This window comes from Leptonychotes weddellii, chromosome 4 (genome assembly GCF_054177405.1).
Source record: "Leptonychotes weddellii isolate Sample4059 chromosome 4, ASM5417740v2, whole genome shotgun sequence".
Classification (NCBI taxonomy): Eukaryota; Metazoa; Chordata; class Mammalia; order Carnivora; family Phocidae; genus Leptonychotes; species Leptonychotes weddellii.
This window is the reverse complement of record NC_138372.1, coordinates 50,745,623-50,760,250: the sequence shown is the minus strand read 5'-3', so window position 1 is coordinate 50,760,250 and position 14,628 is coordinate 50,745,623. Positions and strand designations below refer to the sequence as shown.

General features: G+C 40.9%; 1 protein-coding gene across 2 annotated transcripts in view; it reads right to left on the bottom strand.

Annotated features, from left to right (window-relative positions):
- IL12RB2 (interleukin 12 receptor subunit beta 2) overlaps nt 1–14,628 on the bottom strand; it is a 78,981-nt gene that overhangs the window by 23,897 nt on the left and 40,456 nt on the right. For both annotated transcript variants that reach the window (XM_081818595.1, XM_081818594.1), the window contains exon 9: nt 6,074–6,293. In XM_081818595.1, coding sequence (XP_081674721.1) covers nt 6,074–6,293 — 220 coding nt within the window. The remainder of the gene's footprint in view (nt 1–6,073; nt 6,294–14,628) is intronic.

Sequence of the window (14,628 nt, the reverse complement as noted above, 5' to 3'; positions counted from 1 at the left end):
GTTGAAATTTTTCAGTTCCTCTTTAAAAGCCCCAGCTCCTCCTTAATGGAGGTAAGGCTTTTATGCATTCTTTGTTACAGGCTAATTCCTAGACACTTTATACTTTGAGTTTGCTATTTAAGTGGCATCTTATTTTCTACCATTTATTATAGCATTAATTTGTGTGTGTTATCCTTATTTCTGGCAAACCTGCTAGAATTTCTAATTGTTCTAATAATTTATTGCCCTTGTTGAATTTTCCATGTAGTGATCTTATTAGCTGCACACGTAAAATATCTTCTCCTTCCAATCTTTAAATCTCTTATTTTTTTGTTTTTATCTTGTTGCAAATTTTAAAGAGAATACGCCTACCTATATTCATTAGCGTGATACTTGCTGTAGGTTTTTGGTAGAAAGTCTTTAAAAAACTAAAAAGTTTTCTTTTTTCTTCATAGTTTTCAAATAGGTTTATTTTTATAAAATCCTGTTTACTAAAAAATTCTTTTTCACCAAATACTTCTCTACATCCATTAGAAACATATCCCTTTTCTCTCTTTTTTTATTATTGTGATGAATTACATTAATACATTTTTCTGATATTGATCCATCTTTGTATTCTTGGGGTCAATCCTGTTGCTCATTCTGCACTAATTTGTTTTCCTCTCTCCACCCCCCTCCCCCTGCTAATTTTTTCTTTTTTTTTTGCAGAGACTTTTCAAAAACAGATTTTATGTTTTAGAGGAGTGTTAAGTTTGCAGCAGCATGAGTGGAAGGTGCTGAGGTTTTCCGTATCCCCCCCACCCCCACATGCACACAGCCTGCCCCGCTGCCAAAGGCCCGCCCCAGCGCCGTACACCAGCATGTTATACGCCACCAAAAGATTTTCTTATAAACATTTTCAAGTATTTTCCCCCTTCGTTTAGTTTTTCCTGTTACTGGAAATCCTTTTAAGTAGTTCATAACTTCTCTTTCTATTCTCTCGATGTTAATTTTAAGTTTTCTCATGTTTTGACTTCTTTCCCCGTTTTGGATGCCTTTAGGAAAAGTCTCTCACCCAATCTTCTGCTCACTCATTCAGTCTTCAGATGAGTCCCTTCTGCTATCCAACCCATTGGCTGTGTTCTTGATTTCAAAACTAACTTTCCATACTGAATCTCTTTATTTGGGGCTTCTTTATAACCACCTAATTCTGACTGAGTCATGTTTCTAGCATCCTCTCTAATCTTTCTAAGGATACTTGTTATGCTTATTCTAAACTTTCTTTCTGTTGCATTAGTGAGATTTCCTATGGTACAGGCCGCCTTTCCCAGAACATGTGCCCCTCAGATTTCTCCTGATTTTCTCCTTTGGGATCTTGTGTTTTTTTTCTTGGACTGCTCAGCAGCCTTGGCTTTATCTTTCTATGGGAGGAGAGTGAAAGGTTTCCCCTAGCTTAGGCTTCCCCAGGCAAGTTTAGGTGGGGAGGAGGAGCTGTTCAGGGTGGAAAGCTCCAGGCCTGAGAGCCTACAGTGATGCAGCCTGAGCTCTACCTGTTCCCAGGTTCCCCCGAGGTATACCTGGTACCTCCAGAACCTACCCATGCCTCTATGGCTGGCACTGCTCTTCATGGGGAATCAAGGCTGTTATTCTCTTTTGTAATTGCCAGGCACATGGGGTGGATGGCAGGAGAAATATCAAAAGCCAGCCAGCTCACAGGTACTCTTTGCTCTCAGACCCCCTCTACAGTTAGGTATCAGGGCTTCCTTGAAGTTACTCTGTTCTGCTCTCTGGACTTCCCTGCTCCATAGCAGAAATGTCCAAGCAATGATCATATCAGGGTAACAGGAGCAAGAAGAAGGAGTAAAACCAGAAAGTGCTTACCTCAGGGCTCCCCCTTATCACTATCCCACTGCATTCAGCCATCCATCCTGTCCCTTGTGTAGCATCCTCAGAACTGTGCTTGGTGGTGAGAACCTGTAACCTGGGCATTGGCTATTTTGCCAGGGACTGAAATTCCCCAGTAGGGGTTCCTTATATTCATCTGCCTTGGTATTGGATGTCCTGGCTATGCCACAAGATTTTTTTTGTTTGTTTTGAGAATGAAATGCATTCATTTAGTAAATATTTATTGAGCACCTATAGGTTCCAGTTACCCTTTGGCAGGTGATGGGCTAAAATAGCCAAAGAGCCCTTCTGACCACTGCTTCTTTGGAATGAGCTAAGCAAAGCAACTTGGCATTGCCCTGTCTGAGTCATCATATTTACCAGGAACACAGCCTGAATTTCCTTCCCATGATGTTTCCCAGGGCACATTCTCTCTTTCAGAACTCTGCTAACAACTCACCTTCTTTCTATCACCTTTCAAAATTTTTTCTTTAGCCTCAATCATTCAACTTCCCATCTCCTTTTTCCCTGAGAGCCTCTGAACAGAATTACGCAATTCATAAGGTATTTGGAATATGTGCCCACCTAAAAGGCAGGTGGCCTGGTTTTTCAGTCCAGCTCTGCCACTAACTGGATGTATGGTCTTGGCTAGGTTCCTTCACCTCTTGGGGCCTCAGTCTCTGACATCTGTGTGGGTCTCTGTTTATGACTGTACTGGCTTCTGACTCTTCCTGTAGTTTCAAGAAGTCTTGAGCACAGGGACTGGTCTGAAATATTAAATACGTTTTTACTTGTTGACTGCAGGGTTTAGCACACATTCAATCTTCATTGTAAACCAACAAAATCAGTCTAATGATTCTTTATAGGCAATGCTGTGGCAGGTGCTTTTTACAACAAAGTTGTCCCTACTTTCTCAAAGTCAACATAATTCTGCCTGGGTGGGGGGCACATTATTTTTCCTTTCCTAAGAGGAAAGTTATATATGTGAGTGGTGTGAACAGATACTGAAAGAGAGGGAGACAAAATCATGGTATGCCATTCCTACAGATCATTCAGAATATGTGTGAGACAAGAGCACTCAAGGATGGGATGGTGTAATTTGCCAATGTGTCCTCCATGTCATTCTGGGATACACAGAGTATTGGGTGGTTTTATTGGGTGGTTAAGATGTGATCTTAGGAGAGACAATAAACCCTTGAGAATTCAAGATTTCCAGGACCAGGATCCTCTTAGTTACAGCTCAGTTCAAGTACTGTCCTATCATACCTCCTCTACATGTTCATCCTTATTGAGCCTCATCCTTATGCAACACCTGGTTTCCATCATCTTCCCACTCCCCATGAACCTCATTCCTTTAATTAGCTCCTCTCTCCCCTTTATCTCCAAACTCTTCCCAACCCAATTCTCTTCCTCAACTTCCACATTTGCTCAGATCTCACTTTAAAGCAAACCCTCATGCCCACATACCTCCACTTCCTCACCTGGCTCCCACCAACTTGTCTCTCCATACTCCAGTCACATGTTCTTCCTTCCCGGGCATCCTCTCCAAGCCCATGCTTCATCTTTCCTCTGTTCCTAGAGTTACCTGGGCATCCCTCTAATCTCACGCTTATTATACTGCACACAGTTTCCTTGTTTATGTCTGTCCCTCCCACATGACTGAATATAACTGGAGGACTTCAACAGTATTTTTAACCTATTATTGGATTCTAGCTCCCTTATGTAGTATATGCTCAGGAAATGACTATTGAATGAATGAAGCAGAGGCCAGCTCTAATATAATGAATGTGTCATTTTGAGAAGTTGTTACCAAATCTAAATAAAGCACCTGGAACAAACCCAGAAAATTCATGAAGTTTTTAGCTTCAAGACCCATCTGCAGTGACATCTGAAGAAGTAAGGTATTCTGACATACTACATTTTAACAATAGCAGGATACTAAATAGTGATGTGAGTTCAATTTCCCCTACAGAATTCACTTTAAAAACTATATATGCAGTACTTACCCAAAGAAGAAAAAATTTTAAAATATAAAAAGCAAAAGGGAAGGAAAATCACCTGTAGTCCCATGATACAGTCGTGACCTCTATTAACATTTCCACATACATTCTACTAGATTTTTTACAATGCAAAAAATGTGTACTCATGTAAACACATATTTTAAATGGCATCATCCCATATATACTATTGAAAGCCTAACGTTTTACTAATTATGTGCATCTTTCCTTGCCAATAAAAACATAGCCACAATGTCACTTTAACCCTAGTGTGGGGTTAAGGCAGGTGAAAGTCATGATACATTAAACCAGCCCCTTCTCTATTATTTTACATTTAGGTCGTTTGTGGTGTTTCACTATTTCAAAAATTTTTCAACAAACATCTTTGTGCTTACACTTTTAAGCACTTACCATTTTCTGAGGATACATCTCTAATGGTAAAATTTTTTGGTCAAAGATACATTAGTATTTAAAGTTACATATGGCCAAACTGTCTTCAGAAAGTTGTACCAATTTACATACCCACCAGCAGGGTACAGCATGTCTTTTCCCCAGACACTCACCCACATGGGTTAAACTAATTCTACTTACTCTTTCTCAGTCTGATTTGGTTTCTCATGTTTTCTCAAAATTTGCATCTCATTGATTGCTGGTTAGGCTGAACATATTTTCGTATCTTCACTGCTACTTTTCTATTTATTTTTTGAGTTGCCTGTTCATAACCCCAATCTCTTATTTATTTGAAAAAGTAGTTAGATAGATAGATAGATAGATAATCAATCTCTTTTTGCCAAAAATGTGATATATGCTTTTCTTAAACTGTTATTTACATTTTTAAAGCTTTGTTTATGGTGTTTTTAAAATTTTTATTTTACTGTGCATAGAGTTTGAGCTTTATTCCCCCACAGTTAATTCATCTTCTCAGGTTTGTGCCTTAGGTACCCACCCACATAGGCACAGATTACCAGTTGCCTCCCAAACATTCTCTCCTCTTTAGCAAGGGAACACTGCTGCCTGAAATATATTTCTAAGCCTCCTCTGCAGCTGGGTGTGACCAGGTGACCAGTTAGAGCCAATGACTACAAGTGTGTTGTGTGACCTGGAGCAAAGCTCCTTGAGGGTGAGGTGTAGGCCCTCCTCTCTTCCTTCTTTTCCTAGAAGAAAGTAGATAGCGCTCTGGCAGCCATCTTGGTCCTTTTCCATCTTGAGGTTGGAAGCCAACTTGGCAGAGGAAACAGAAGGAAGGAGCCTGGAATCTTAATGATGTCACCAGACCTCTGGTACGAGCAACCCTTACTCCTAAAAGCAATTCCTAACTCATATACCAACTTCAAGTTACATCAATATTTACTTGTTATTTTCTTCTAGTTATTTTTATCTACTCTATCATCTCTAAGTTTATGGATATATGACTGAAAGGATATATAACTAAGATTTAACAGTGTATATAAAATAATGTTTGGGTAGAAGCTTCTTTCAAGTGATGATTGTTAGACTCATATGTAGATAAAATTGTTCAACTGAATTTTAAGAAAGGATTTAATTATAGTTTTATTAGGCATTTTTGGAAAAGTTAGGCCAATGATCTTGACATTGAAAAATAGCACTCATATCCACTTTATTGACTAATCATAGGCTTTTATCTTAAGAAATGAGTTTTCAGAGCATGCAACTATAAAATGTGTATAGTTGGGAGATTTCAATGTAGATAATTGGATAAATATCTAAATTTGTGTAATAAAGAGCTGCAGTATAGAAAAACTTTACCGCAGTTTCATTACAGCCAGTATTTCATTTTAATACTATTGGTTTTAAAATATGTTTTGACTATAAGTGTAGAATGTTTTTTCCTAGAATTTGACAACACATACTCTTCTTGTGTCCAGAAAAATTAGCCAGATATTAGTGTTCAATTTAATGTAACTAACATTTCCTTAACTAACATTTGTTAAGCACCTGCTATGTATTAGTTTTTGTATTTAATCTCACAATGACCTGCAAGACAGATAATATAATCCCTACTTTACAGAGGGGAAAATTGAAGCTCAGAGGTGTTAATTCACTTGTCCAATGCCACTCATAGGCTAAGTGCAAAAGAACCTCTGAAGGCTGTTGGCTCCAAAGTCTAAACTCCTGTGTTACTCATACCAGGCCCTGGGCTGAGCCTGTGGGAGATAAGACATAAGTAAGACACAGTTTCCCATAGGCGATATTAAAGGAAAGTTGGTACTTACCTGCCCCACACAGGTCCGTTATGTTAACACGAGTGGGCAGGGAACTGCCTTTTGAGTTAGCTGCAGACACAGTCACAACCCAATTCCCAGTTCTGGGAACGACCCAGGTCCAGGAGGTGTGTTCTGTGATGTTCTGTAGTGTGACTTTCCCCCCTGCCACCTCCTGCAAGGTCACGCGATAGTGGAGGATTTTTCCTCTTGTCTCAGATATACTCATATTCTGCAACGAAACACATCCACTTACTTGTGTACTCCCAGACAAGGTCGCTGGACGCTCTGTGGCTGGACCTGATGGCTCCCCAAGCAGGAGGAGACATATGAGTGACCCTTTTATTTACATCTTCTCATCTCCTCCACTGCATATTTTTATGCCTCCGCCCAAGCCCACCATTTAGGGAAAAAAAAATTCAGTTGACATTTTTCAAAGCTAATTCTTTTTTTTTTTTTTTTGAGATTCATTTATTTATTTATTTATTTTTATTCTTATGTTAATCCCCATACATTACATCATTAGTTCTAGATGAAGTGTTCCATGATTCATTGCTCGTGCATAACACCCATTGCTCCATGCAGAACGTGCCCTCCTCAATACCCACCACCAGGCCAACCCATCCTCCCACCCCCCTCCCCTCTAGAACCCTCAGTTTGTTTTTCAGAGTCCATCGTCTCTCATGGTTCGTCCACCCCTCCGATTTCCCCCGCTTCATTCCTCCCCTCCCGCTACCTTCTTCTTCTTTTTTTTTCTTAACATATATTGCATTATTTGTTTCAGAGGTACAGATCTGAGATTCAACAGTCTTGCACAATTCACAGCGCTTACCAGAGCACATACCCTTCCCAGTGTCTATCACCCTCAAAGCTAATTCTTAAGAACACAATTGATTTTCCTTTCTTGCCTCAAAATGAAACTTCCTAATAGTAGAAACCTCAATTATATCCAATGGAACAAGAGTGGAATCTGAACTCAGATGATCTGGCTTTCTGTTCCATCGCTACCAATCACTACTAGCTGTGTGACCCAGAGCAAGGCACTCAGCCCCTCTGAATCTCCAGTTCTCAATCTGTGAAACACACACACACACTTTTCATATGAAAGTGTAATGCTGCTCATTAAGTCAAAAATGAGATTTTCAAGAGCTAAACTCGTAAAATCCACACTTAGTGAGCTGGATTAGCCATCTGCACTAGAAAAGTAAGACACTGTTTATAAATGTGTGACTAATGAGTTTTGGAATTGCAAAAATTCCAATTGAGATCATTTGGGAGCAATCCCAGAAAGTAAGCAGAAAACTAATTATTTGTATTGTAACCCTGTTCGGATAAGAACCATGGGAAACAGAAGCAATGAAAATGGAGAGCGGCCAAGGGCAGCCCTGGCAGTGCCTGTCCTTGCCTAGTGCGGGGAGAGGAAGATTAGCTCGCCAGACTTAAGCATGATGTTTTTTTTTTAATAAATATTTTATTTATTTATTTATCAGAGAGAAAGAGAGAGAGAGCACAAGCAGGGGGAGCAGCAGAGGGAGAGGGAGAAGCAGGGCTCTCTGCTGAGCAGGGAGACCAATGTGGGACTTGATCCCAGGACCCTGGGATCAGGACCTGAGCTGAAAGCAGACACTTAACCAACTGAGCCACCCAGGCATCCCAAGTGTGATGGTTTTCTTGGCAAGGCTATTCCTTCTATGGGTTCGGGTGCTGAAAGACACACACTGGACTGGCAAATGCCCCTTTCTCTGATTCCCTACCCCTTAAACAATCTTCTAATAATTTGGTTTCCTGTGTATTTATCTGTCAGGAGAGACTGGGGTAACATGAACATCTGGTTCACTTAAAATTTGTATTTTTCACTTTAAGTGAATAAATTGGCCTTCTGATGATAATTTGGCTTCTGAAATAATTAGCATGCTGAGAGAGAATGTTCCTATCTGCTGACTCAAGCCTTCTGGGTAGCCCAACAGCTGCATTCCTCACTGTAAATTAATCCATGAACATCTAGCTTTTTATACTTCAGTCTCCGGGAACTTGATTAATGCAGGTCCTATCCCAACTGCCCTTCTGGATTCTCAAAGTCCAGGACTGTATCTTAAACCATGGTCAATGCACCAGGGGAATGCCACGTTGCTGAGGGCTCTTTTGGGTGCACATTCAGCCTTTCCCTAGAAGACATCTTTGTGTTCTGGCAGGAACCAAGAAAGTTAGCATTTTAATTGTCCATCACAGTCAATCTTACAGACCTGTTGTGTGGATTAAAGTAAATGTCTGCTTTTGAAATTGTGGTATCCTAAACTGTTATCAATGCCCTTTGTCACAGGAGAAAAACAGAATAAATTAAAGCAAAAGCAGGCGGGGAAGACCATTCCCTCAGCTCTTTCTCAATGCATCCTTTTCTGTCTCCTCTGTAGGTCCAGAGATAGGACTATTATTTCACCCCCACACCATGCACCCTCTCCTTAAGGTACTGCTCAAGAGTTAACTGAGCTCACTAAGCTCCCCATTCTTGCCAGGAACCCAAGGGGCTTCAGTCTTACTCTGACAACTGAGGAACAAGAGCCCTAATTAAAAAAAAAAAAACAAAAAACCTTGTAAATCAGTCCTTATTACCTTCTTCTCATTCTCCTTAATAGACACCTCAGTAATCTCTATCAGTCCTATGACAGAGCATTGGAAGAAGGGGAAATGTCAAGTCATCTTGGAGCCGATGAACCTGCCTCATGACGGCTGTGGAAATCTAGCTGATTTCCACACACCACACACTACAGTGATCTAGTAAGAGATGTGGATCTGAAAGATGAGTAAAGGTTCCTAGAGGGTAGTGAAGGGCCTGGACCCAAACCCTTGCATTTTCTCCTCCACATCTCATATTTTAGATTTGAAAATATCATTGAGAAGGTAAAGGTAGAATTAAGGTAGTTAGAGAAATAAATATGGTATCCCATGAGTTATGCTTGTATAAAATGTCAAGCTCAAGTTTTGGGATAAAGGTTAACATCTCTCAGGCAATTGGCCTCCTTCACCAATTTGAAAATGGGCCTAACTTGTCCATTATGGTCCATGGAACAAAAAACCCAATCAGCTAATAGGAAAGCAGGTATTTATCCAGCTGGATGTAGTTTCCTGAAGCAACTGAAAACAGTTTAATTTGGTTTTAAAAAAATAGCAACATAAAGTTTGCAAATAATGCATGTTAATCCATCACCTCTGAATTATATTGGCCCTGATGTAATGGAACATCATCACAGAACTACAGAACCAGGAAGGATTCTATAGCTTAACAATTAATTCAACATTTCATTTTATCAATAGGGAAATAAGTCCAGGACATGAAATGACTTGCTTAAGGCCACTCAAGGAACAGATGGAGGAGCTGAGAGTGGAACCCAGGGCTCCTGATTTTTAGACTAGTGATCCCTCTACTCTGACGTGCTGCTCCTTACGTTGTCACCACAGAGCACTATGTTTCATATTTGGAATCCCCAGTCACCCTCCTGGCCCAAAGTTGAAAAGTAGCTTGTCTAATTGGGAGGTTGTGGTACATTCTGATGTGGAGCATCAACAGCAGACATCAGGTCAGCAATTTTGGGGAAAGTGGAGATCCAGAATTCTTTTTTCCCGGAGTCAACAGGCCTTAGGTCACAAGGAGACTAGCTGTGAACCCAGAACTGCCACCTGAGGAGCCAGCTGGGTCTTTCCAGATGAACTTACTTTTACTCTAATGTTAATCTATTTGGGTGAGTGATCGGGAGAAGCTATCATTTATTGGGCCATTCCATGAGTCAGAAGCTTTACATCTACTGTCACATTTAGTCCTCATATTTCCTCGTCCTGAGGTTAAGACCAAAGTAGTCGCCACAGAAAAGGTGAGATTTTAGTGCGCCCCCTGGTGGGCATGAGGGAGGAAAGAGATGTCCCAAATGTGTCTGGTGTCCCTCGTACTTCTTGTACCTTTATGGGCAGTGCTGAAAGGGGTGTCAAGCCAGTGTTCCTGTCATTGTCACCCTCTCCTACTGGTAAGGGTGTGCTAAACAGGAAAAGCTGTCTTATGGCTTCCTTCAGTTTTCTTTCTGCTCTGTGTGTGAGAAATGATCTAAACTTAGTAAACTTAGCTTTTCTGACTTAGGTTTGTCTGAGAAGCAAAGAGTGAGCAGCTCCCTTATAAAACTATTATGAGAGTTCTGTTGGCTGAAAAGGCTTTCAGCATCAAAAATAACGTGATGAATATAGGACATGATAGGACAAAATCTGGTCCATGTCAAAATGCAAGGCCTCTGTGTTTTGTTTTTAAATGTTTTTAAGTAATCTCTACACCCAACATGGGGCTCAAACTCACAACCCTGAGATCAAGAATCGCATGCTCCACTGACTGAGCCAGGCTGGCACCCCTGTTTTGTTTTTAAGTATATGGGAGGAGGGGTATTTCTGTGAATTGATAAATCATTTCTTATTAGGACTTGAAGAAAAAAATTACTGTACTTGTCATAAAGTGATATTTTATTCTGAAATTCCCCTAATGCAAACAAACAAACAAACAAATACAGAAATCTGTCAGAGCTAAGCCTACATCAAAGAAGGGAGTCTGTAATCAAGACCTTTTAGAAATCTGGGGAATTCTAATACATCAGTTTTGTCTATGAAGACTTTTTGGGGGGTGAGGTTGGTTTTTCTTATTAAGGCAGATTGTTCACTTTCCTGCTCCACCACACAGCAGCCATGTGACCTTGAGCAAATTATTTTACCTCTCTGAGGCTCAATTTACTTATCTATAAAATAAGGATAATTCTATGTACAGTTTAAGCTTACTGGAGGATGCAATGGGTTGAGGGAGGCAAACGGTTTCAAAGAGTGCTTGGCACATAGCAGATGTCAGCCACCTGGTGAGTTCCCTGCTCTCACTCTAATATAAAAATCATCATAATTGGCACTTTTCCCATTGTAGTTATATGACTCTTCCACCAATCAATGGAAAGCCAGGCCATCTTGACTTGGCTCCCACCACGGCTCTCTATGAAAGTCTCACCAATGTCATACAGTTGATTACAAAGTACATATAATTTGTGGGTTTAAGCCCGGGTACCTTGATCTCAGGACTCATGACTGCTTTCAGCAACCCCAGTCCAAACTGAAGGAGCAACTCAAAAGACAACCTGATCTGGAAGTTTTAAAAAGTCACTGTATTGAAGTGATCTATCTGTGGATCTGTCTTCCCACTAGCCTATGAGCCCATCTTTGCGTCCTTGGCGTCCTGCACCATGTTTGCCTTCTAGTGACTTAGCAAACACTTTTCATGATTCTCTCATTGATCTTCACAACCACCTCATGTGGTATATACTACTACTATCTGCACTTGACTTGAAGGAAAGGAAGACACAGAGAGGATAAGCACCTTGCTGAAGAACACACAGACAGTAAGTGGTGAAGCCTCCACTTGAACCCAGGTAGCACAGCTCTACCTAGAGGATGAACTCTTAACTGCTGTCATGTTAGCACGATAGCCCCAGGTGTTTCGTTACCTTGAACTTATGAAATTGATACTAATACCTCATGCTAGTTACCCTGACATAGTGATTTCTACCTTATTTTGCAGCAAAAAAACAGCAAAATAATAGAAACTTTGTCAGAGCAAAACCTGAACTCCCCTTCCATCTCTGTTTTCCATCTTCTGTTAATTCTCTGGTACCCAGTTTCTTATCTTCGTCATTGACCACATTCTGTCATCCAACTGAAATTCCCTACATAACAGCTGCTAGTATGATATGTATGACTAGTAAGCAAGGCAAAACAACCTGTTCTTTCCAAAAATACCTTCAGAAATGCTGTGCCAGCCTGCTGGGAAAGGGAAGGAGACAGAGTTGAATATTACAACAAAACTATCAAAATCTTCCTATTTGCTGCTTTTGCATTTAAATATCGATTCTGAGATTGGATGCCTCCTCTAATTATATAAAGGCCTCAGGCTCTCGACAACCAATCTTCCCTGTGGATTTATGACAGACCTTCATTCTACATCAATATAAATCAGATTACAAGTAATACTTTCCTACATTTACTGGATTTCTTTCATATGAGGAGGCCAAAGAACACATCCCCTCCAGGCAATGTGATATGGATTGGAATATTCTTCATACAACACAGAGAGATACAGGGAGAAAGAGACAAAGGAAATGTAGCAACGAGGCTGCCTCCAGCCACAGCAGCGATTCTGAGGCTCCGCTGTGAGCTGGGGTATGGGGCTTGTTACTTTCTCTTTCTTCTCGCCTTCTGTGGTTGGAGGGTAGCTGTTTATCCAAATGAGTTACTTCATTTAGCAAGTGAGTAAAACCCACCAAATCTTTCCCCCACTTTTGGAACCGAGTTTGCCTAACTCTCTTCTCTACTGCTTGTGAAGGGCCCTGTTCATTACAGGACGGAGCCGCTGGCCGCACGCGGCCACGGAGCTCTTGAAGCATGACTGAGATGTGCTGCTCTCTGGAGGGGGAGCTCTTAGCCACTGCACCCATGGGCACTTAGTAGGCACGCCAGTTTTCAAAGACTTAGTTGGATAAGGAGAATGTAAAATAGCTAATCAATAATTTTTAAATATGTTGAAGTGATAATATTCCATACGTACTTGGGCTAAGTAAAATATATTGTTAAAATTAATTCCACCTTGGGGCGCCTGGGTGGCTCAGTTGGTTGAGCGACTGCCTTCGGCTCAGGTCGTGGTCCTAGGGTCCTGGGGATCGAGCCCCGCATCAGGCTTCCTGCTCGGTGGGAAGCCTGCTTCTCCCTCTCCCACTCCCCCTGCTTGTGTTCCCTCTCTCGCTGTCTCTGTCAAATAAATAAATAAATAAAATCTTAAAAAAAAAAATTAATTCCACCTTTTAATTTTTTAAATGTGGCTACAAGAAAAATTTAAATGATACATGTGGCTCTCATTTGCAGCTTGCTTTATATTTCTATGGGATCCACTGTGCTTCGCTACAGTCCTGTGGGATGGTGCTTCGCTACAGTTATATTTCTATGGGATGGTCCTTCGCTACATATATTCCAATTCATATCACATTGCCTGGAGGGGATGTGTTCTTTGGCCCCTCATATGAAAGAAATCCAGTAAATGTAGGAAAGCATTACTTGTAATCTGATTTATATTGATGTAGAATGAAGGTCTGTCATAAATCCACAGGGAAGATTGGTTGTCGGGAGCCTGAGGCCTTTATATAATTAGAGGAGGCATCCTTTACATCCTACCAAATGTCCTCCCACCTTTATCCCAGCTAATGTGTTCTTCTGGGGTCAGTTCCAGTATTACCTTGCAAGAGGTCTTCAGCGACTCCTCACCCATTCCCCTGCTCTACTGGCTGACCCTGATCATCATCCCCCCAGCTGAATCTTTTTTTTTTTTTTAAAGATTTTATTTATCCATTCATGAGAGACAGACAGAGAGATGCAGAGGCAGAGGGAGAAGCAGGCTCCCTGTTGAGCAGGGAGCCCGATGTGGGACTCGATCCCAGGACCCTGGGATCATGACCTGAGCCGAAGGCAGAGGCTTAACCGACTGAGCCACCGAGGCGTCCCTACCCCCAGCTGAATCTTGAACTCCTCCTTTACACCTGAGTGCTCTCATCATCCCCATTTCTGTCCTTCTGCTGGTCTGTGAGCTCAAGCACCTGAGGATGGCATTTGTCTTACTCACTTCCACATCACTGGCATGCAACAGTGTCCAGTACTAAAGAGAGGCTTTCATATGTTTGTTTGAGTGAGTGAGTGGATGATAAATAAAGTGAAGTTGGCTTCATTTATAAACACATTTTTCTCTTCCAAATCCATGGCCTGAACCACAATTTCAGAAAGTTTATGACCTGCCATGATTAAGAAATTAACAGAAGAAACCGGAAAGGTTAATGTGGTTTAAACCCATTGTCATATCTTTTCATATATTATCTATCTATCTACCTACCTACCTACCTGTCTATCTATCTACAAGGTGATTTTCTTTTTAAAGAATACATGTTGTGCTAACTGGAAGAAAGGTGTATTGGAATCATGGATTGAAATGCTTAATCAAAGCAAAGGAAACAATATAAAACTTGGGGAATCTGAGGGAGAGGAGTCCTGTGAAGGACTCTGACATGACACTGGGGCTATTTCTGACAGAGTAACACTTTCTACTTGTTTTTGCATTTATTGTTTAACCAATACCTAGGTATTTTTGTTTTATTTCATAGATTAAGTTGTACTTTCTGGCTTCAATACAGAAGAAATTCTTGCCTTAAAAATAGCTATGGCAAAAAAAAAAAAAAGTATAAGATCATTTTGAGGAAATAGAACATTCAGAAGAAACCCTTTAGGAGAAACCCAGAGTAAATAGGTAAGAACCAGAACAACAAAGCAAAGGTCTCCTTTACCCTCAACACACTCCCACACTCACATTCATATACACACACATCCACACTCATACCCCCACACACTCCCTCCACACACTCATACTCACTGCCACAAGTCTGAACGTTTGTGTGTCCCCAAGGTTCACGTATATGTAGGAATCCTAATGCCCAGTGTGATGGTATTGGGAGGTAAGTCCT